Genomic DNA, 24,012 nt, shown 5'->3' with positions numbered 1-24,012 from the left:
CCTCTCAGCAGCTTTTGATACCATTGATCATGGTATCCTTTTGCAACGACTTGGAGGGGTGGGAGTGGGAAGCACCATTTTATGGTGGTTCTCCTCCTACCTCTCTGGCCGGTAGCAATCGGTACTGGTGGGGGGGCAGAGGTCAACCCCGAGGCCCCTTGAATGTGGGGTGCTGCAGGGGTCGGTCCTCTCCCCCCTCCTATTTAACATTTACATGAAGCCGCTGGATGAGATCATCAGACAGCACGGGGTGAGGTTTCATCAGTATGCTGATGATACCCAGCTATTTATCTCTTCCCCGAGCTCTCTCAGTGAAGTGGCTGATGTGATGGGCCGTTGCCTTGAAGCCGTGAGGGTCTGGATGGGGGTTAACAGACTCAGGCTCAATCCCGACAAGACTGAGTGGCTTTGGATGTTGCCTCCCAAGGATCATGTTAACTGTCCAGTGTTGACTCTAGCAGGGGAAAATATACCCCCTTCGGAGCGGGTTCGCAACTTGGGTGTCCTCCTTGATCCACAGCTGAAATTGGAACATCATTTGATGGCTGTGGCTGGGAGGACCTTTGCACAAGTTCGTCTGTTGCACCAGTTACGACCCTACCTGGACCGGGAGGGTCTCCTTACAGTCACTCATGCCCTTGTCACTTCACGTCTGGACAACTGCAACGTGCTCTACATGGGGCTACCCTTGAAAAGTATTTGGAGACTACAGTTGGTCCAGAATGCAGCCGCGCGAGTGATAGTGGGTGCTCCTCAGTACACCCACGTTACACCTATCTCCGTGAGCTGCACTGGCTGCCTATTGGTCTCCGGGTCCAATTCAAGGTGTTGGTTATTACCTTTAAAGCTCTATATGGCTCAGGGCCAGATTATTTGCGAGACTGCCTACTACCTCATAGTTCCCTTCGTCCGGTTAGATCCCACAGGCTGGGCCTCCTTCAGGTCCCGTCGGCCAAGCAGTGCCATTTGGCGGGGCCGTGGGGGAGGGCTTTCTCTGTGATGGTGCCCACGTCTTGGAATCAGCTCCCCCCAGAGATTAGGACCGCTCCCACCCTGTTGGTTTTCCGCAAGCTGCTTAAGGCCTGGCTTTTCTGGCAGGCCTGGGGTTTATAAAATCTGACCCCTGGATGAATGTTATTGTATTGTTTGTTTTGTTATGTAATGTTGTGTTTTTATTGTTAACCGCCTGGAGTTTGCGGGAGTAGGGCGGTCTATAAATTTTAATAAATAAATAAATGTCATCTGCACAACTCTGAATTTCATTAACTTTTAAAAATTAAAGGATGATAGACATAGAAGGTGATTTCTGGATACCACAACCAATTTATATAAAGGCCCAGTGTAGCTCATGCCTTCCCTGGAACTGCAGGAAACTACAGATCATTTGTCAGATACCCCAAAATGTGGATCTTTAGGAAACAGAAAGCTCAATGAATGAAGTTGAACTAAGTTGCTACAGCTGACCACCTGCAAGGACTAACCAAAGCAGGTTCAGAATAATGTTGACACAATCAATATTATGATTGCTTTTTTTTCCAAAGATTTTTGCAGTATGAGTTCTGGTGTCAGATCAGAGGATGAATACAGTATTTACTATATTCTATGCAGTAGTGCAGCTGAAACACTGATTTATAGGGACAGCTACTTAGCATCTGGATCTTTCCACCATTTTGCACTCTAGCACTCTGATTTCACTTTTGCTTGAACATTAATAAGACAAATATCAATATCTTATGTGCTTATTGGAATGTACTAGAACTGCAAGATCTGCAATGTAATGGCTTAGGGAACTGCACTTTGCAAATATATACAGTATTTAGAACAGCAGGTCTAGCCAAAGGAGATGTTTGCTTCCCTTCCAGCTTTTATTAGGTTTTTTTTTAAGTTTCTTCCACAGTCTGTATATACCCCAAACTTTTGCGTATATATTTCCCACCCAGTTCCCTGAAAATGTTCGTGTTCATAATCATAGTTTCACAGCAGCCTGGTCAGGAAAAGGAAACTGGCAGGAATTCAGTGGCACTTTTAGTCAACAACACACATATGTTCCTACTGCACAAAAATTGAATTCAGAAATATAGGAACATGAGTGACCTGCTGAATTGGACCCATGGCCCATCTAGTTCATCAGTCTGTTCTCACAGTTGCCAACCAGTGGCTAACCGGTAGGCAACCAACTATATAAGGAAGCCCACTAGTCTCCCAGATGGATGGTCATTAATGCTAATGGCCATTGAGCCTTATGATTTCTGTGAATCAGTTCCAACCCTGTTTTGAACCCATTCAAGATGATAGCCAATAGTAGTTGTGGGAGTAAATTCCAAAGTTCCAATTATATGTGGTGTAAAGGTTTTCACTATGCTAAAGCTCAATATAAAATTCATGAAATCATAAATTGGAATACCACTTTAAGCTTTTAATGTTCTGTTGCATTTCTCACTGAGTATAGCCTTCCATGTCAGAAGGCAGCTTCATTTCTTCTTTCTCTCTCCTCACCTTTTTAAATTAGCATTCATCTTAAAATAACATAAAATTAAAAGTTCCTTTGATGATATAAAGCTAAAAGTTCCTTTATAAAAGCCTGCAAATATGGCTGGAAGCTGATTGCTGATAGAGTATCCTCAATAAATGAGTCCACTCCCTTTTAAAGCATTCTGTCAGCAGTTATCAATACAGCTTGTGACAAAGAGTTCCATAAGCAAACAATGTTATTTTTCCCTTCAGTCCATATTAGCACTGATTGCATGCGTTCTGAGGACAAGTTCTTTACTATTGGGATTTGAAATGATATCAGAGAATGCCCATAAACAAGCAGAGCAGCAGCATGCTAAGGGCAGGGAGGTTTGGTAATGGAATGTGGAATCAAATGGTTCATTAGAGCGATTGGAACAATGGCAGAAATGTAGACAACAGACAAAAAGCTTCTGGGACTGAATCTTAGGTCGGATTTAATCCTGCTAAAATGCTGCTGCAGCATATTGAACTAATGCAATGTTTGGCTTTATAATAGAGAAGGGCTAAGGCTAAAAATAAGAACTAAAAAAAAGAATGTTACTCAAATATGAGGGTTAGTTCTGACTTGTGGTTTGCTCATTCCTTTTCCTGAAGAAGACAGGATAATTGCAGCATGAAGTGATGAGAATATTTCAAGGGCTGAAAAACGTGATTTCTAAGAAAACTCTATAGAAGGTTCAACACAAAAGAAGGATAAGACAAGTTCAGAATATATTGCAATGAGAAAGAACAAATTTAACACTTCCTTTTGATTGGTATTTACAATATATTTAGACAGAGGAAAAAGGTCACTCCAACTTTCAATTTACATAGTGACTCTTTTTGCTATTGAGTCATGATAAGGAGTTGATATAAAGACTACAGTAGGAGAAGAACTTGAAACAGTCTCCCTTTCTTTTTCTCCAAAGCATATACAATCATATAAACAAATTGGATGGTTAAAGTATATTCAATATTTTCAAAAAATATTTGGAGAAAGTCTGATGCAAAGCTCATGAAAAGCCTCAGTACTCATAGGACGACAGCATAGATTACCAACTGATAGGACATCCATGGGAGGGGTGTGGAAAATGTTAATATTGTAGTTGCAAGATGTAATCAAAGCCCTATTCCCCCACTTTTTATGTTTGTTGCATATCCCACAGACATGAGACAAACATAATGAAATAAAATAGCCCAGGATTTTACTGCTCAGAAAAAGAAAAAAAAAGGTAAGTTGGGAGCATAAAAGAATTTCAAGGATTGGTATTGACAGTTCTCTTACTAATGAATTATTTGTCATTTGATTTCACAAACTGATATGTCATGAACTTTTGGATTATTCTGGGAAGCTTAAAAAAAATAAATGTTAAAATAGCACTTGAGTTCAGGAGTTTAATACTGGGGTTATACATAGTCCAGCAGGAATATTAGAAATAAATTCATCATGCATATTTTAACCAACATTTTTGAATATACATTATAAACAATGATATCTTTCAACCCTTGGGGAAGAAATGGATAACCAAGGCAGGTTGAAGACCTGGCAAGTACTGGATCTCTGGACAAAAACTGCCCACAAGTGCTCCAGATAGTTGCTTCTCATGAGAAGACTGCAAAACAGCAATCTATAATGGGTTTAAGGCTCTGAAAGGATATCTTGCTCAAAATGTGTTTGGTTTCTTTAAAAGGAGATTGGTTTTGCATACTTCTTTTTCTAAGCACTTTCAAGAATTGCTTAATAACCTCTTTTCAGTGATTAGGAATCTTTGGATCAATAAGTCTGAAAACACTAGGTGAGTTTCCTTCAATTCTTAGAGAAAAAGGTTTTCATGTACAAGTTTAAGGACTTAAAAATGTGTGTTTGGGGTGGGAAAGAAATAAACAGCAAAATGGTAATTAGAACTTTGATTTTGAAAACTTATAAATGGACTAAGAGTCCAGTTAAATTTGAAATACGATTTTGGAATTAATTATAATAATCCTTCCATGGGTAAATGTTGTTGTTTGAATTACCTAAAGAAAAACATGATAGGGTGGGATTTTGAAGGTTGGACACTAGAAGGAACTAAAGGTTTATTAAAAGAGAACGGTGCAAAATATTTTAACACTGGACATATTGAAGGGTAGTTTTGAACAATGGACATATAAATTAATTTTAAGAATGTCTGCCTCTGTAGATAGACTATGTTTAAAAGACATTATGAAAGAGGAACAATTTACTGGAGAAGGCTGAGACTGATTGAAAGAGAATTCAGAAATAAAACGCTACAAGAATGAAATGAAAGAAGATGTTACACAGGGCACATAAAAGAAACTGGCTGATGTCTTAATAATAAAAAGGGATATACAAATAATAAACCAAGAAAGTGACCTGGAAGGTTTCTTGCATTTTAGAAGGAGATGATGTTATTAAAATTATTTAAACTTGAAGGGGGAAGTCATGTTTATATATATGTACTGAACATAGCATTTAGTTTGCTATATTCATCTTTATTATGTTTCTGCTTCGATCTTCACATAGAAAAAGAAAAATGATATAAAATTACAAACCTTGAAATTTCCACTTTAAAATAAAACATATTTACCTGCAGAAATATAATAGTTTATTATCATAAGCTATAAAAATAATCTGGAATGGATATTCTACTATTCCTTCCACATTTCAGTCTTTTATCACAGCCAAAGCTCTGCTTTTCATTGACTGATTTAGAATTAAATGGTAGATCCATATAGTAGTTAATGTAATGCTACATAATCCTGCAATTCCATTTTTCCATAACTAAGTTTATTCTATAATGATTATTAAACCACAAGCTCTTTTCCTTACATTGATGAAATTAGTAGTTTACTTCAGTTTCCACCTCTTCACTTTTTGTTTTGTTTAGTTGTTTTTTTATTCAGAGCACTGAATTATTTCTTAATTGATCAGTTTCTGTTCCTATGAAGAAGACTTTAATTACTGATCTCATTTTATTTATTTTGTAGAAATTAATTGATCAGCTCCATGTTCATACAAAAAAACAGTACCTGACTAAGGCTTTGGATAGGGAAGCTTATTTTGGGGAGGGTATATTTTTTGCCATAAGAAAATAATTCCAGAATGAGATTTTCAGAATGAAATAGAATGGGAACTGTTATGTCCCGAGCCTTGCAAACGGCTCGGGCGTTTGCAGGCAGTCCCGGGCAGGTGCAAAGCTGCCCGGGACCAGACAGGCTGTCGCCAGCGCCGTGCGCATGCGCGGGTGCTGGCGCGGGAAAAGTAACCCATTTACCCGGGAGTTGCCTATATAAAGGCTGCGAGGCGTTTGGGCGAGGCTGAAGCCATCTTCCTGTAAGCTGAACGCTGAATAATGAAACTGAGAACTCCAGCTGCTTCTCGTGTCTGTTTTCCCGCCATGGACTCAACACTGGCGACGAAGGTGGGATGCCTTGCACTACCTGGAAAGGAAGAAGTGTAAGCTTACCCAAGGAGTCCTGAGCGGCGAAAGAGGAACGGCGTCGACTCGGCAGCTGCCCGCCAATCTGGTGCGCATTCGGGGGTAGGCTGGCTGATAGACCCGTCTCCTGAAGATCCGAAGATGGCGAACATCGGAAGGCTTTCGGAATTCGACGTCTCACATCCAGAGCGGTGGGAGTCCTACGTATCCAGAATGGAGAACTACTTCAAGGCAAACCAAGTGAGGGAAGATAGCTTGAAGGCGGCCACCCTGCTTTGCGTTTGCGGCCAAGACGCCTTCGAAATCGCAGAAAACCTTGCAGCACCTGTTCCAGTAGAGTCTGTAAGCTACGCAGACCTGAAGAAGCTGCTGAAGGAGCACTTCAACCCCAAGGTGTCCGTTATCTCATGGCGCCACATCTTCGAACAGAGGGATCAACGGTCCGGTGAGTCAGCCAGGAATACATCGCCGCGTTACGGAAGGCCGCCAAGCCCTGCGAGTTCAAGGACCTCGAGGAACGACTGAGGGACCGATTCGTTCCTCGAGGGTTAAGGCATCGAGAGCTACAAAAGAGACTTTTTGCAAAGGAAGAATTATCCTTCCAAGACGCCTTAAGGGAAGTCACCGCAGAAGAAGCAGCAGGCGGCGCCGTCAAAAACATGCGGCCGATCAGAAACAGTGCAGAGGGTGCGTCCGTGCACCAGGAAGACGTCCGACGAAACTCCGAGGAGGATCCGGACGAGGAAGTCGACCGTCTACACCCCGCGAAGGAAGAGAACCAGAAGGGAAGCTCTTCGGCTCCGCTCAAGTGCATCGGCTGTGGAGGTCGCCACAGGAGAACCGACTGCAAGTTCCGCTCCGCTACCTGCCGGGCATGCGGTAAACAAGGGCACATTGCAGCTGTGTGCCTGGGCCGACGAAAGGCACAACCCCAAGAAGAACGCCTGAAGGGTACCAGATTCCCCAGCCAGAATAGGGTAGGTTTTTGCGCTTCGCGAAGAAGCATCTGTAGAACAGGCACACACAAGCCCATGAAGAAAAAGCTGTCACTCAACGTGAAGCTACAAGGGGTTCCATTATCTATGGAACTAGACACAGGGTCTGCCCTGTCCATCATTTCATTGCATACATTTAGGAAGATTTGTTCCAGAAGTGGGTCTAAGGCCAAGTTAAGGCCTTCTGATATTGTATTAACAGATTTTCAGAACTCAAGAGTGTGTGTTAAGGGGGAGGCCACCCTTAACGTGCAATACAAGAGTTTTGAAGGTCCACTAGACTTATTAGTAGTAGGGGGTGAACGAACGAGTCTCATAGGACTCGATTGGTTTGAGGCCCTGGGGATACACGTCACAGGACTCAACAGCTTACAAACACTCGACCTACAGGAAGTCTGCAAAGAATTTGCAGATGTTTTCAGCCCCCAGCTGGGCACATTCAAAGGACCACCTGTGTCCTTAAAGCTAGACCCCACTGTCACTCCCATTAGGATTAAAGCAAGAAGGGTCCCTTTTGCTTTAAAAAGTAAGATTGACACTGACTAGACAAACTGATTCAACAGGGAATCCTAGAACCTGTTGATTCCAGTCCTTGGGAGACCCCCATTGTCACGCCTCTAAAGGCAAATGGGGACATTCGCATTTGTGCTGATTACAAATGCACACTCAATAAGGCATTGCAGCAACATGCCTATCCTGTTCCTGTGGTCAGTCACATCCTGGCCTCTCTCAAGGGGGGGCGTGTTTTTGCAAAGCTTGACCTAGCTCAAGCATATCAACAGCTGCCTGTTGATGATGATGCTGCCATAGCTCAGACCATTGTGACCCACAGGGGAGCCTTTAAAGTAAAAAGGCTACAGTTTGGAGTGAATGTCGCTCCTGGGATTTTCCAAAGCGTAATGGAAAACACACTACGAGGTATACCAGGGGTCTGCCCCTACTTTGACGATGTCAGGAGACTCCACACACATTCTAGCTGAAAGGCTTAGGGCTGTCCTGTTAAGATTCAGGAAATCAGGCCTCAAGCTCAGAAAAGACAAATGCCAGATTGGGGTGCCTTCTACTGAATTTCTGGGATTCAAAATTGATGCTGCGGGGATTCATCCTGCTGAATCCAAACTAACTGCTATTTTAGATGCACCCAGGCCAAAGTCTAAGGCCGAACTTCAGGCCTTTCTAGGCCTCCTGAATTGCTACAATTCTTTTCTTCCACATAAGCTAGTGTAGCTGAGCCTCTTCACAGGCTACTAGGACAAACAGGCTGTGTGGCTGTGGTCACAAAGCGCATGAGGCTTGCTTTAAAGAGTCAAGGCCTTGCTCAGCTTTCTAACAGTGTTCTTGCACACATTCAACGAGTCTCTCCTGTGTGCATCGCTTGTGATGCGTCTTCCCCCTGGGGTTGGAGCTGTCCTGAGTCACCTCAGGTCTGAGTGGAACTCAGTTCCTTATGCATACTACTCCAGAACACGTCTCTGCGAGCGCAAACTACGCTCAGATAGACAGGGAGGCTTGGCTGTTGTTGCGGGAATTTAAAAATTCCACGATTTTCTATTATGGGCAGCATTTCACGGTCTTCACGACATAAGCCTCTGATGGGACTGTTTACCACACGTAAGGCAGGGGGGGGGGGGGGGGGGGGGGGGGGGGTGGGGGGTGGGGGGGGGGGGGGGGGGGGAATTCCCCAGATCATTTCCCCCAGAATGCTTAGGTGGTCTATTTTTTTGTCTGCATATGATTTTTCTTTACTCCACAAGCCTGGGAAAGAAAGGGGCCATGCTGATGGCCTCAGTAGATTGCCTCTGCCAGTAGTAGAAGCTGACCCTGCGCCAGCTGTCAACATTCTATCGATCCAAGCCTTGCCCGGGCTCCCTCTTAGTGCCAGGGATGTTGCCGCTGAAACAGGTACAGATCACACACTTTCACGTGTCCGTTCCTGGGTTTTGTCTGGTTGGCCTGAGCACTGCCCTATTCCTGAGTTTCAGAGTTTCTGGTCCAAAAGGAACGAGCTGTCCCTTTCTCAGGGTTGTCTGCTTTGGGGAAACAGAGTTGTCATTCCCACCTCAATGAGGACTAGGGTCTTAGAATCCCTCCACGAGGGTCATCCTGGCATTGTTCGTATGAAGGCTCTTGCACGCAGCCACTTGTGTGGCCTGTTTTAGATAAGGATATTGAGGCTAAGGTGCATGCATGCCACCTGTGCCAACGATCTCGCCCAGAGATGCCCCAAGCTCCCGTGCATAGATGGGAGGAAACACAGTCCCCATGGTCTAGGGTGCACATTGACTACGCTGGGCCCTTTCAGGGCCAGTTCTCTTGGTCCTTGTTGACAGCCATTCAAAATGGCTTGAGGTTGTGCCTGTCTCATCACCACCACTGCAAAGACTATTCAGGTACTGAGGGGGATTTTTGCTGCACACGGGCTGCCAGATGTCATTGTGTCGACAACGGCCCTCAATTTCACCTCCTCCGAATTCCAAGCTTTCTTACAGGCAAACCTGATTCGTCATGCCACGTCTGCGCCTTTTCACCGTCCACCAACGGTATGGCTGAACGCATGGTGCGCATCGCAAAGGACGCCTTGAAGAGACTCACCTACGGGGACTGGCATCACAGGTTGGCTGACTTTCTCCTTTCTTATCGCACCACACCGTCCACTTCTACAGGGAGAAGTCCAGCTGAACTTCGTTGGGGGCGCCAACTTACTACTAGACTTGACCGGTTGCATCCGGACAGACTGCCTTCATCTACCTCACATCCTAGGGCACCTAGACAACTACTTGTGGGTGCCCGGTTTGGGCTCGCAATTACGGGCCTGGTCATACATGGGTCCCCGCTTCTGTGTCCAGGATCACAGGTCCTCTCTCCTACGAGGTTGCCCTGGACAACGGTCGTGTCCTGCGTCGGCACATCGACCAACTTCGCTCTAGGCGAGACTTTTCTGCTGAGACTCCTGGGTCTTTTCCAGGGGGGAGGGGGACCCTTTGGAGCAAAGGGAAGGGCAAGAGCTACTGCCCATCTCCACTGAGAGAGCCACAAACGGCTCGTCCCAAGGTTCTGCAATTGCTCCGAAAAGAAAGTCATGGAGCTTACCCACACAACAGGCACTCACGCCTACTCCAGCCAGGGAGTCACCCCGGGGGCATACTCACTTTCCACACACATCACACAGCACTCCAGTCACGGAGGATACCCGGGGGCATCCCAACAAATCATTCCCCGCAAGACAGCTGGCACACAATTCCCAAGGTTGGCCTGACCTTACCCCAAATCCTACAGGGGGTCAAACATACACAGAGCTAGTCGAGGAACCAAGTCCCGACTACAACACCCCTAGCACAAATCAGGGAACACCTGAGTTTTGGGAAAGTACAGAAACCCACACGAGCCCGAACACAGAATGGGGTTCAGGGAATGGACAGCCTCCTGACAGGTCTTGGACTGACCTAGGAGGTTCTACAGAGACGCCCAGCAGTGGCTATCACTTCAAGGGGCCTGAGGGTCTACAGCTAGGTAGGTCAACCAGGTCACAAAGCAACAGAAGCCCTGGCCTGACGAGCCCGGTGGGCAAGCAAGCAGGCCAGGCATCAGGGCACAGTCCTTGGAAGACACCAGGGCACAATAGAGAGAACAGGCTCACGCCTCCCTCCAGTCAGGGGACTTATGCCAGTAACCCAGAGCTAAGAAGGTCACAGAGAGCAAAGAAATCTCCTAAGTATCTAGAAGATTACATAACATTGCTGGCAAGGCAAAAGCCAGTAATCAGTGGGAGCACTGGGGAGCAAAATGTCATATAAAATAAATGTTGTATGTTGGTAGTAGTTTTAGCCCGGGGGAAAGGGGTGTTATGTCCCGAGCCTTGCAAACGGCTCGGGCGTTTGCAGGCAGTCCCGGGCAGGTGCAAAGCTGCCCGGGACCAGACAGGCTGTCGCCAGCGCCGTGCGCATGCGCGGGTGCTGGCGCGGGAAAAGTAACCCATTTACCCGGGAGTTGCCTATATAAGAGGCTGCGAGGCGTTTGGGCGAGGCTGAAGCCATCTTCCTGTAAGCTGAACACTGAATAAATGAAACTGAGAACTCCAGCTGCTTCTCGTGTCTGTTTTCCCGCCACGGACTCAACAGGAACCTTCTAAAACAGGGGTCCCCAATTTCCAGCCTGTTGGGAACCAAGCTGCACAAGCAGCAGGTGAGTACATAAAGCTCCATTTGCGCAAGCAGTGGGCACATGCGAGAAACCATCCCCTTCCTCCCCCAAACTACCAGTGCCATGAAGCTGGAAAAGTTGGGGACCATTGTTCTAAAACCTGGGTGTTCTTGCTTTTTTACATTGACAGTGTTGGGTCCAAATTAAGATAACTGTTTATTGTAGGGTTTTTGTGCCTTTTAGTCAGTGTTGCCTCCTGGCGAATGGTGTAGTTCCTGCAATTTTCCAAGTGATTTGTCACTGCCTTCTCCCTAGGGCTGAGAAAAGTGACTGGCCTAAAATCACCCACCTGGCTTTGTGTTCAGGAAGGACTAGAACTCTGGTCTCCTAATTTTAGCCTGGTGCTTTAACAACGCTCTCAAACTGGCTCACAAACTAAGTTTAGCTAAATATATGTTACAAGGAAATCAGTGGCAAGTCTGTCACACTGAATTAATTGGAAACTGGACTCAATAGGATGCATTTAATACTGAAGCATGGTAAATGTTATTTTATCTTTTAAAGACGGACTCAAGTTACATTCATGGGTTTGAAGGAAATAACTTTTCCACTCTGAGACTACCTCTTCAGTAGCCTTACAAGTGTTTCTTGACAAAGCTTTCACTGCACAGTCATCCTGTCTCTTGTATTACAGCCCTCCTTTTCTTTTCTTTTTTATTTTTACCACTGATAGACTACCTCTGTGATGCTTTTCGATTAGCAGCACATTGAGCAGTCCATCTGGAAGCACTCTAATTTTGCAAGTGGGTCTTTTTGCATAGGGAAGTTCAGCCAGTTCTGCAAGTCCTGCCAGAAAATACTTCATTGCCCATCTCTAATATTCTTCTCTGAAATTAAAGTCCCAGAATGCCGCCGTTAATTCCTATCAGTGGTTACAACCAGAAGTAAAATGCAACAAAACAAAATAACCTGTGTGACCAATGATTTTAATTCTATTTCTTCCTGCTTAAGGAAGGCAGAGCCAAACCCATTCCAGGTAACAAAAATTCTCTAAAACTACCCTATACTTGGGGAATAGAGCAATCCTATACCCTATCTAACAAAGCTATCATCTTGGAACAGCTGCCATAGAAGAAGACATGATATAAAAGACACTGAGATCCTAGAATAGCATAGAAATAATATTTTGCAAATTAAATCTAGGAAGTAATCAAAATAGGAAATATATCTTTTGAGATTAAAAATGGCCAGGCGTCAATTTCTTAAATGTGTGAATTTGAGTGAGAATTTCTTCTGTCCACCTAACTTTGGCGTAATAGTTAAGATGCTGGCTTAAAAAGCCAGGAGACTGTGAGTTCTAAGTCTTTCTTAAGCATGAAAGGCAACTGGGTAATTTGGGGGCAGTCACTTTCTCTCAGCCCTCACAGGGTTGTTGTTGTTGTACGGAAAACAGAGCCAAGCTATTAAGTCTGTTCACTTTCTTGAGTTATACAGACATTCGTCATTATATTATGCTTCGCTTTATTGCATTTCACAGATACTGCATTTTTTTATAAGATCCTCCATCAAAAAAAGATTACAACTTGCTAAAGCTCAGATGATTAGCATTTTTAGCAATAAAGCATTTTTAAATTAAGGTTAGGTATATTTTCAGACATAATGCTATTGCACACTTAATAGTACAGTAGGGTACGGTATGGAGTAATTATATAAGCACTTGAAAACAAAAAAAAATTATCTGACTCTGTTGAGATATCTGCCTTACTGTAATGGTCTGAAATCAAATCGATACTATGTCTGAGATAGGCCTATATATATTCCCTCCCTAACACAGCTGGCAAAAGTGAGACAATGCCTGTGGCCTAGAGGTTAATACAACTGCCTAACATGCAGACAGCCCAGGTTCGAATCTCAGAAGGGTATGTCTGGTTGAAAAGAACTAAAGAGTTCGAAACAGCTATTCCAGTTCTCCCTTAATTCTTTGCTAGCAATCCAAATATTTCTAAAACTATTTGGATTGCTAGCAAAGAATTAAGGGAGAATAACAACAACAGCTTTCATTTACCTAGAATATCTAACAAGATACATTAAAGCAGACCCTATCTATTAACATATCTTTACTCTGTGGGCAAAGAAGAACTTCTGTTTCTTTACTGAACTGTGAATGCTCAGTTAAAAAAACAATTCCCTGTGTATAACAATTTGCCTCCCCTCTGAAATTATTAAGAGTACAGCAACCTTCTTAACTTTGTAGTTGAAGTAGATATTATCTGGAATTTTATAATTAATTTATTTTTTATTTTTAAAGAGAAGAAAAACTGTCAAAAATATCCATCCCATGGCCTCTTATGTTTGGCAGGACTTTTAAAACAAAGGCAGCTTTGCAAATAAGCCTTCCCTCAATTGCTTTAAGGTAGATATTTAATTTTATCTATGTAATTGGCATATTGAGGTAAGTAAAACAAGAAAAAGATGAAAATATGAGCGGATGAGATCCAATAGGAATGCTCAAGTTTCCCACAAATATTTAACTAATGATGTTTTATGTTTTGAGACATTGTAGAAATCTACCACTGTATTACACTATAAATAGCTATGCAAGTATCCTTACAAAGGTCAAGCGTATCTTTTCTGAAGAAACTATGACAGCCATACATGTCCATATCTGGCTCCGTGCATCAGAATATTGGCTTGTGCATCATCACCTCCACACACAAATGAAACATTCATGATGCAAGAATGTAAGTCACACCATTTGCATCATGGCAACATAATACAGATATTACAATCTTATCTACGCTCCCACCTTTCTGAATCCAAAATCAGCAAAGTCATTATTCTTACTGGCTGAATTTGTATGGCACAATTAATTGCAATTTATCAACCTTCCTTTTTTTCTTAGTAAACCCAATGTGAGTTCACTTGGGCTGGGTATACATGCAAAGCTAAAATGTGGTCTGATGGGGTCTCAGGGTTCTATGTGGACACAGCCTTTTAGAAAAGAACAGAAAGGAGAGACAGCAGAATACAAAAGGATGAAAAATGAACTGACATCAGGAAGTATATGACATATCTACTCAGTTGGACTACTCAGACTAATTTTTCCTAACCTGATGCTTTTCAGATATGAGGCACAATACAATTAGCTAGGTATGATAAGAGTTGTAATCCAACAATGATAGTAAAGGTATGAGCAAGAGAGTGAAGGTAAATGTGAGTGTGAAATTTTTCATTTTTTAAAAAAGTTCTCATTTCAGAGGTGAGCATCAAAAATGGGAGAACAATCTAGAAAGACTTAAGACTGCAACACAACGTATTATTGCATTGCTGCAAATGTTCTATGAGCTCTATCTGTTTTTCTTTCTATAGTCCAGAGATTGGATTTGCACATTAAAAAATGTTTGGCTAGCTTTTGGTTCCATGCATAATGCAATCATAGAGAGTTGGGCAAATTCAGTAAACTATGGTTCAGTTAACTGGATAGTGCGCCTCAAGCACATCCAGCAATCAAGATGGCTGTATTGATATTAAGCATTAAATGATCTAATGTCTACATGAATGCTAAGTCAGAAATGCATCTGTAAAGTTTGTAATGCTCCTATATGCAAAGCTGATCAGCTTTGAGCAAGATTTTATTCACTTAATATGCTCCTTCATAAATGATGACCTCAAAATACCTGCCTGTAAATCTGGGAATCCAGCTATCTAGAAACTCAGATTTAAAGAGTTTTTGGAAAGGAATATGGATGGCTGAGACGTCTTGCAATTACAATAGTTCTTCTATGTTCTAGCAGTTTTAGCCTTTTATCATTTCTTTTTATCATGGACACAAATTGAGAACAAACTGTGTAATATTTTGCTTTTATATTGGGCTCAGTATGTAAAGCTCATCTTTAATTACAAACAGTACTACTTCAGGAAACATTGACAAAGATGAAATTGGAAAATAAAGAAAACAGGAAAGTGGAAATCATCCTAGGCTACTGATACTTGCTATTTGAAAGGTGAGAGAGTTGCAGTTTTAGCTTCCTTAGATATTATACTGTTCCATGACCTCCATAACTTTGAATTCTTTAGATTGGATCCTAGAGCACTATCTATCACAGTGATGGCGAACCTATGGCATGGGTGCCAGAGGCGGCACTCAGAGCCCTCTCTGTGGGCACATGTGCCATTGCCCCAGCCTTGCCTCCCCCCCATGACCCCCTCCTCACCAGCAGCCTCCCTGGAGGAGAGTCGCCTCCGAGCATGGCCCATGCAGAGCAGCGCAGCCAAGAACATGGCAGCCAGGCAGCGTAGACAAGAATCTGGCCTCACACCCCATTGTGCACAGTTGATGCTGCAGGATGTGGACAGAGGGCGTAGCCACCATGGTGCTGCTGGGCTGCCTGGGCGATCTCCGGCGGGTCCTGGAGGTGGTGAGTGGCCCTGCGGGCAGACAGGGTGGGGGCAGGGCAGGGGGTGGAGTGGGGGTGGGGCCAGTTTTTGGGCACTCGGTCTCTAAAAGGTTCGCCATCACTGATCTATCATCTACCCCAAAGAGTGGAGAAAAAATCCTGGATCCCATTATCCAGACCATATTATTTTCTTTTGGGGTGATGACCTTAGCTATAGGGCACGACCTATATCCCAGGTAATAATGACTAAACAGTTAAGTTCACATAGCGTATTAGACTAGATTAAAACAGATTGGCAAGTTTGTGCTTCAGCAGGTTACAGAAATATAGTCATCGCCATCAGCCATGATTCAGTTTTTTGGAGGAGATACAGCTTGTTATGGGAATATAGCAATTGTGTTCGTTTATTTATTTTTTATCCACCACAATTTAAACCATACTGGCTGGGGAATTCTGGAAGTTGAAGTCCACACATCTTCAAATAATCAAGGTTGAGAAACACTGATCTAAACTGATACATGGCAGCTTACAAAGAGGAATAAAACACAAATATATAGTAATACAGAAAAAAAATACTGAAAAATCTACTGACCACTGTCAAGTGGGCTCATGTTCTAAATGCCCTCTGAAAAGAGTTCCATCTTCATCTTCTGCAAAGTGGGAAAAGTTGGGTGGGAAAAGTCTTCCTGAAGGCTGTCTCTACCATGGAAAAGCAACGCTTCCAGCTTTCATCCTGTTTGACCTCACCCAACTGGGAGACAATCGACTGCTTTTCCAGGCACAATCAAATCAGTTGAGCAACTTCTAACAGAGCAATGCAAGTCTTGCAAGTAAATTTTTGTTAGCTTGGATTTAGAATTTGCATGTGAATACAACAATTATGCTTTTTAAACCATAATTGATTGTCAGGGATCAGTCTATAATTTGGGGCCATAGGTGAGCCAAGCAGATAGTAATTGAAAGTCTTAGTATGTTTATTAATTATGGTCCATTAGTAATTCCTGAATAAGTTGTTGTTGTTGTTAACTGCGAAGTCATGTCCGACCCATCACGACCCCATGGACAACGTTCCTCCAGGTCTTCCTGTCCTCTACCATCTTCTGGAGTCCCTTTAAGTTCACACCTACTGCTTCAGTGATTCCATCCAGCCATCTCATTCACTGTTGTCCCCTTCTTCTATTGCCCTCAATCTTTCCCAGCATTAGGCCCTTCTCCAGTGAGTCCTTCCTTCTCATTAGGTGGCCAAAGTATTTGAGTTTCAACTTCAGGATCTGGCCTTCTAAAGAGAAGTTGGGGTTGATCTCTTCTAGGACTGACCGGCTTGAACGCCTTGCAGTCCAAGGGACTCGCAGGAGTCTTCTCCAGCACAATAGTTTAAAGGCCTCAATTCTTTTGCGCTCAGCTTTTCTTATGGTCCAACTTTCACAGCCATACATTGCAACTGGGAAAACCATGGCCTGGACTATACGCACTTTTGTTGGCAGGGTGATGTCTCTGCTTTTTAGTATGCTGTCCAGATTTGCCATAGCTTTCCTCCCCAGGAGCAAGCGTCTTTTAATTTCTTGGCTGCAGTCCCACTAATAAACTACAGAGATACACAAAAGCATCTGCAACTAGCAATGACATCAAATTGACAAAATATGAGTTGTGAGATCATGACACATTGCACTGCTTAAAAATACACAAGGAGCAGGATTTGTGCCAGAACATTGCAGTGTATATCACTTACCCCCCATCCATGATCTTTTGCATAGTTATACACCATCAGTCTCAAGAGATTATCAAGAGTGTGGTAGTTTTGGCAAATTTCTTATGGTATTTTAGGTGAGAACACCAAAATATCATCAGAAATGGCCCTTCGTTCTTTGATTAATTTTACTTAATTTGGGCTCCTAGGGATCCCATCTGGGGAACGTATATGCCACAGAGCCCAAAGTCAGTATATTGCCAGTCCTTGGCATATGTACTGTGTTTCCCCAAAATTAAGACCCGGTCGTATATTTTTCTTGCCTCCAAAAGAGGCATTAGGTCTTAATTTCGGAGAATGTCTCACCATGGGACTACAGCAGCCAGGCCTCCCATGCCCCACCACTTGTCGCACCACTCCTTGACTTCTTCTGCAGCTGCTTGCCACCACTTGTGGCCGGGTGCCATGTGGCGCATTGCACCATTGCCACTCCTCCCGGCAGGATGCCGCATAGTGCTTTGTGACATTTCTGCTGCTCACGGCAGGACACTGTGTGGCTCTTTGGGCCATTTACACAGAGGAAACGGCCCAAAGCGCCATGTAGCCTCCTGCCACAAGCAACAGAACTGGGCCAAAGCACATGAGCAACAGAAGCATTCCAAAGCATTGTGCAAGCAGCAGAAGCGGCCCGAAGCGCTATGCGGCGTCCTGCCAGGAGGAGTGGCAACAGTGCAATGCGCCACATGGTGTCCAGCCACAAGTGGTGGCAAGCTGCCACAGAAGTCAAGTAGCGGTGCGACAGATGTCAGGGTGTGGGAAGCTTGGCTGTGGTGGTCCCACTGGTGAGGTAAGTGGGTGCACGTGCATGGGGCAGCTTCACCCCCCTACCCCTACCCTAACTTGCTTTTTAGGGATACGCCTCACCCCAAAATTAGGGCTTAGCTTTGGAGTAGGGCTTATATTAGTCCCACCCCCAAAAACCAAGCTAGGGCTTACTATCGGGCTGGGTCTAACTTTCGGGGAAACACGGTAGTAGTTTCAGTATTTTTTATGACAGTTTAGTGGTCTGCAGAAAGGAAAGCCATTGGTTTATAGTACACTCTGCCATGTAAATTCAAACAATAGTACTTTATTTAATAAGTTATGATTCAGTAAATCATAGCTTAGCAAGATATATGAGCTTAGCCATTATTGCTACTGATTCCATAGGAAAGATAAATATAGGTGATGTTTTGGGGTGAAAACATCTTTTGCTTGCTGAACAAGGATAACTTGTCCAAGGTCCCTTCTCATAGACATATCTAACTCAGAATGCTGGCAAGAATTGGCTTTAGCAACAGGGGACAGGAGATGGAATCCCGGCTGAGATATTTTACTTCTTATCCTGGAAAAATGCTTGAATTGTCTAAAACGGCTGGGTAAACAGCTGCACCAGTGAATATTAGTATCCAATTAAAAAGTTGGAAGTAACTCTTGCCACCCAGCCAGTACATGTGTATACCATCTGGCTTCACAGAACAGCTTGGAGTCTGCTCTCTCCTCCCACAGCCACCTGTGCCTTAGTGGTAGGAATCTTAGTATAAAGCTGAGAGAAGAAAAAGAAAACCAGCTTATGAAATGGGGGAGAAGCTTCTTGGGATCACTTACAGGGCTTCCTCCTTTTCTGTCGCCTCCTCTGCTGCCACCAGTCTCTTTTCTCACTCTTGTGTCCAGCTGATACCTCTGGATCTCTCCCCCAGAATTATGTTTCATCAGCCTGGTGGGATATATGATTTCTGAAATACCCCAACTTTTGCGCCAATTGGAATTTGGAACCCACCTCCGCAAATCACCAGGTTGTGGATCTGCCTTCACAAAACCTCCAAGAAGAAAAACAGAACAAAATCAACAATGCATTCTCAATCAAGCTAAGCCAAACCTTGATGTATACTAAAAGAAGTCAATGCTTGGCAGTAACATTTGAACATAGCTAGTGTAAAGAAAAGCCAATCCACATTCAAAACGGCCATCTCCATGCCCTTTCACACAACCTTAAGCCTGATTCACTTTTTGGGGGGCATGCTCACTACTTTACATTCTAAAAATGACAGGTGCTGAGGTTAAAGTTTTCCTGGAATCCACACCTACTACCTCTCAATCCTTGATATACTCTAGGCCACTGGACAACAATGAAGTGAATGCACTCTGCATGTACTCAAGGACTGTTTCTCCTTTTGTTTGTTATAATCACATGTATTTTTGGACTGGCCCCAGCAGCATCTAAAATACTTAGGCTGAACCCTCGGTTACTCCATTCCCAAGCATTTCAGTCTTTTTCTCATTTCCCCAGATTCTTTCATCCAATTCATTCATATTTATCAAAAAAATCTATGAGCACAGGTGTCACCCATATAAGCTTGAATGGCAAATGCCAGAAGAACCTCCATCCCCTGCCCCAATCCCAGGTAAACCTGACAGGAGATTACACCCACCCTCCCCAGCTGTTGCTTAAACATCTCCACCTCAGAAAGGAACTGCAGAAAATGTGTTGATGCAGCAGAAAAGACTGCAGTCCTAGCACTGATGGAATGTAAAAATGTGTCTATAAAGAAGGGATGGATTTTAAATAAGAGATATATTTACAATCAGTAAATTGCTGTATCCCCCTCCCCATGTGCCCCATTCCAAAAGGTGAGTAGTGAAACCCATTGTTGGGGGGGGGAAAGGAGGCAGTATTGGAATATGGTGCTCCCTGTCACTTTGAGAAATGTATGCAATGTAACTCCGACTGCTTGATTGGTAGTCCAGTGCCTGTACCCAGCTTCCTACCTCATGTAGCACTCACTACTCCAAAGCAATACAAAGAAAAATGCGGGAGGGGGATAAGAGGGGGGGAAAGTTGGGAGGCTAAAACAAAGAGTTTTTTTCCCTCACCTGAATGACAAAGCAGCAAGCAGCAGAAAGCTGTCAACACCCAGTTCTGGAGCAAGCAGCTCATAATGCCTTCATAATCAGAGCCAGAGTCGGCACCAGCTGGTCTGGCATGCAAGGGAGGCAGATTGTGGTGCCCTTTCTTCGTTTTCTTTTGCTTTGCATTGAAAGTCTGAGGTTCTTACTGGTCCTTGCCTTACCTCTTCTTGCTTCTCCTCTTTGCTCTTCCTTCTGGATTACTGCTGAGAAAGATAAGGGTGGAAAAAGAGGAGTGGAAGAAAAGCAGTTCAGGGCAGGCAATGAGAATCTTTTGCAGAGGCAAATCAGAACCAGTGAATAGTTGGAAACGGGCAGGAGAAAGACAAAAATTTCTTCCTCTTGATTAGGCAGAGATAGATAGAAGAGCCTAACGTGATGTGAGGGAGAACCGTGGAGAATTGAAGCGGGGGGGGGGGGGAGCAAGGGAGAAAAGGACACGTGAGCTACAAAGATCCCTCCTCCTTCCTTTTTAGCATGGAAGAGCTGTCTGGTGCTCGCTTGCTCTCCAGCTCCATACACAGACTTTGTGTATAGACAAGCCTGAGAGAAGGCAGTAAAACTCACAAAGGAGGAAGGTGTCTGTTGAGTCCTCGGTTAATGGCAATGACGGCGCGAGACATTCTGTGGTTTCAGGAACTCTTTATTGGTCTTCAGTAGCCCCCGTTACAACTCTGAGCAGAACAAACCTCTCAGCCTCTCTTAAAGACGATCCCCGGGCCAAAAAGCAACATTTAGGTGCGCAAGCGCTGGCGCCAGCCAGTCTGGTCCCGGGCAGCTTGCAACTGCCCGGGACCATTGCAACGTCCCGAGCCTGCCTTTGCAGGCTCAGGACACAACACCCCTTCCCCCCCAGCTAAGACTACATGAATAATTACACGCGATCTCAACACAAGCGTGGTGTGCCCACCCTTGCTCAATGGTACCATGCTATTGTTCTGGGGATTAATTCCCAGTGTCCCCTTTTCCGGCTTCCACAGAAACACCCTCTTACTGTTTCTGCTTTGCCAGCAGAGTTATAAAATCTTCAAGATATTTGGGAGACCTCTTATCTCTCTGTGATCTCCATAGGCCCTGATAATTCCCAGGTACACCTTGTCCAGAGGAGGCTATAGGTTCACCCCCTTTCTCAGACCCTGGTGGCCCCCGTGAACCATGCTCCGTTGCCTGGCCTGCTTGCTTGCCCACCGGGCTCGTCAGACCAGGACTTTGCTCTCTCTCTAACCTGGTTGACCTGCCTAGTTGCAGGCGTTCTGGCCCCTCTAGAAGGCTGCCACTGTTGGGCAACTCTGAAGAGCCTCTCGAGCCCACACTGGACCTAGCATGAGGCTGCCTTCCTCCACTCCCCAGTTCCATAGTAGGACTGTCTTTAATTTCAGTACTGTCCCAAAACTCAGTTGCCCCCTCCGTTGAACCAAAGGGTTCAGGATCTGGATTTGGCCCTTCTATCACTTCCCTGTGGAAGTGTCCTTTTCTGGGGACGGTGGCGAAGTTGGGCCAATTGCATTGATTGTGTGCCAGCTCTCTTGCAATGTTTGAGTTATTAAGATGCTCTCGGTTATTCTCCCTGACTGGAGTGCTGAAAGGTGTAAGTGTGTAATGGTTATGCCCCGGGGTGACTCCCTGGCTGGAGTATGCACTGTAGCCTGTGTGCTAGCTGGTTCCCCTGAATTCCTGTTCGGAACACTCGCGGAATCTTGTGATAGGCCGTCTGTGGCCTCTCTGTTGGGGCCTGGTTGCTGCCAACACTCCTCCCTTTGCCCATAGGGGTCCCCCTCCCCTCTGGAAAGGAACCAGGAATCTCTGAAGGTAAGTCCAGTCTTGTATGCAGCTGGTCGATATGCCGTCGCAGGATACAACCGTCATCCAAGGAGACCTCGTAGGACAAAGGACCTGTAACCTTGCAAACTACAGCAGGAACCCACAAGTGACCTGGCCCGTAGTTACGGGTCCATACTGGGGCACCCACTTGTAATTGCCTCGGTGCCCTGGGTTGTATACCCCTAGGAGGCAATCTGTCCGGGTACAACCGGTCAAGTTTAGTAGTCAGTTTGCGCTCCCAGCGAAGTTCAGCTGGGCTTCTCCCCATAGAAGTGGAAGGTGTAGTGCGGTAAGCAAGGAGGAAGTCAGCCAACCTGTGATGCCAGTCCCCATAGGTCAGTTTCTTTAAAGCATCCTTGGTGATGTGGACCATCCGTTCAGCCATCCCGTTGGTGGAAGGGTGGAAGGGCGCAGAGGTGGCTTGACGAATCATGTTGGCCTGTAAGAAAGCTTGGAATTCGGAAGAAGTGAATTGAGGGCCATTGTCAGACACCAAAACATCCGGAAGCCCATGTGCAGCAAAAATCCCCCTCAGTACTTGAATAGTCTTTGCAGTGATGGTGGAAGAGACAGGTACAACCTCAAGCCATTTTGAATAGCTATCAACCAGGACCAAGAAGAATTGATCCTGAAAGGGCCCAGCGTAATCGATGTGCACCCTAGACCATGGAGACTGTGTTTCTTCCCATCTATGCACAGGAGCCTGAGGCATTTCTGGGCGTGAGCGCTGACAAAGGTGGCAAGCGTGCACCTTAGCCTCAATTTCCTTGTCTAACCCAGGCCATCACAAATGGCTGCGCACAAGCGCCTTCATTCGTACAATGCCAGGATGACCCTCGTGAAGGGAACCTAAGACCCTAGACCTCATTGAGGTAGGAATGACAACTCTGCTGCCCCACAGCAGACAACCCTGGAAAGTGGATAACTCATTCCTTTTCAGCCAGAAACTCTGAAACTCAGTGCCTGGACAACTCTCTGGCCATCCAGACAAAACCCAGGATAAGACACGAGAGAGTGTGAGATCTGTGGCTGATTCAGCAGCCACATCCCTGGCATTTAGAGGTGATTCAGGCAGTGCCTGAATTGAAAGGATGTTGATTGCCGGGGCCGGATCAGCCTCTACTACTTGTAAGGGTAATCTACTGAGGCCATCAGCATGACCCATTTCTTTGCCAGGTTTGTGAATTAAAGAAAAGTCATAGGCTGACAGGAATATTGACCATCTGAGCATCCTGGGGGAGATGATGTGGGGGGTCTGTTTGTTAGTGGTAAACAACCCCAACAAAGGCTTATGATCAGTGTAGACTGTGAAATGTCTGCCATATAAAAAATAATGGAATTTTTTAATTCCAGCAACAACAGCTAAGGCCTCCCTGTCTATCTGGGCATAATTCCTTTCAGCAGAAGACAAGGTTCTGGAGTAATATGCAACACGAACCTGAGTTCCATCTGGTCTGAGGTGACTGAGTACTGCTCCTACTCCATAAGGAGAAGCATCACAAGCGATGCACACAGGAAGAGTTTCATTGAAGTGTGCAAGCACATTGTTGGATGTTAGTAAGGCCTTAACCTCATTGAAGCTTGCTTCATGTGCCTGTGACCACTGCCACACTGCCTGTTTGTCCAGAACCCTATGAAGTGGTTCAGCTACATTAGCCTTGTTAGGAATGAATGAATTATAAAAATTCAAGAGTCCCAGAAAAGCTTGCAGTTCAGCTTTGGACTTAGGTCTAGGAGCTTGCATGATAGCTTTTAATTTGGACTCAGCAGGATGAATCCCATTGGCATCAATTTTGAATCCCAGGAAATCTGTAGAAGGCACCCCAATTTTACATTTGTCCTTTTTAAGCTTGAGTCCTGTTTTCCGGAACCGCAGCAGGACAGCCCTCAATCTCTCAGCTAGATTTTGGGTGGAGTCTCCAGCAATTAAGACATCATCAAAATAGGGGCAAACCCCTGGTATACCCCTCAAAGTATTTTCCATTACACTTTGGAAAATTCCAGGAGCCACGTTTACTCCAAATTGTAGTCTCTTGACTTTGAATGCCCCCCTATGAGTTACAATGGTTTGTGCTACAGCAGCAGCTTCATCA

The 24,012-nt window shown here is 44.6% G+C and overlaps 1 protein-coding gene across 10 annotated transcripts in view; it reads right to left on the bottom strand.

Moving 5' to 3' along the window:
• The window catches only part of ADAM11 (ADAM metallopeptidase domain 11), a 108,515-nt gene that overhangs the window by 70,537 nt on the left and 13,966 nt on the right, over positions 1-24,012 (bottom strand). For 6 of the 10 annotated variants that reach the window (XR_005555195.1, XR_005555196.1, XM_039331568.1 and 3 more), the window contains exons 1-2: positions 20,066-20,499; positions 18,800-19,011 (exon numbers count right to left, since the gene is read on the bottom strand). Coding sequence is in view for 7 of the 10 variants with exons in the window: in XM_039331568.1 (XP_039187502.1) it covers positions 18,800-19,011; positions 20,066-20,129 (276 nt within the window). In the remaining 3 variants the exon portion in view is untranslated. Of the gene's footprint in view, positions 1-18,799; positions 19,012-20,065; positions 20,500-24,012 lie in introns of those variants that run through there. The other 4 variants (XM_039331564.1, XM_039331565.1, XM_039331571.1 and 1 more) reach the window with 4 other exon arrangements.

This window comes from Crotalus tigris, unplaced genomic scaffold (assembly GCF_016545835.1).
Source record: "Crotalus tigris isolate CLP2741 ecotype Arizona unplaced genomic scaffold, ASM1654583v1 scf7180000024437.13266115, whole genome shotgun sequence".
Classification (NCBI taxonomy): Eukaryota; Metazoa; Chordata; class Lepidosauria; order Squamata; family Viperidae; genus Crotalus; species Crotalus tigris.
This window is presented reverse-complemented; position numbering and strand designations above follow the sequence as displayed.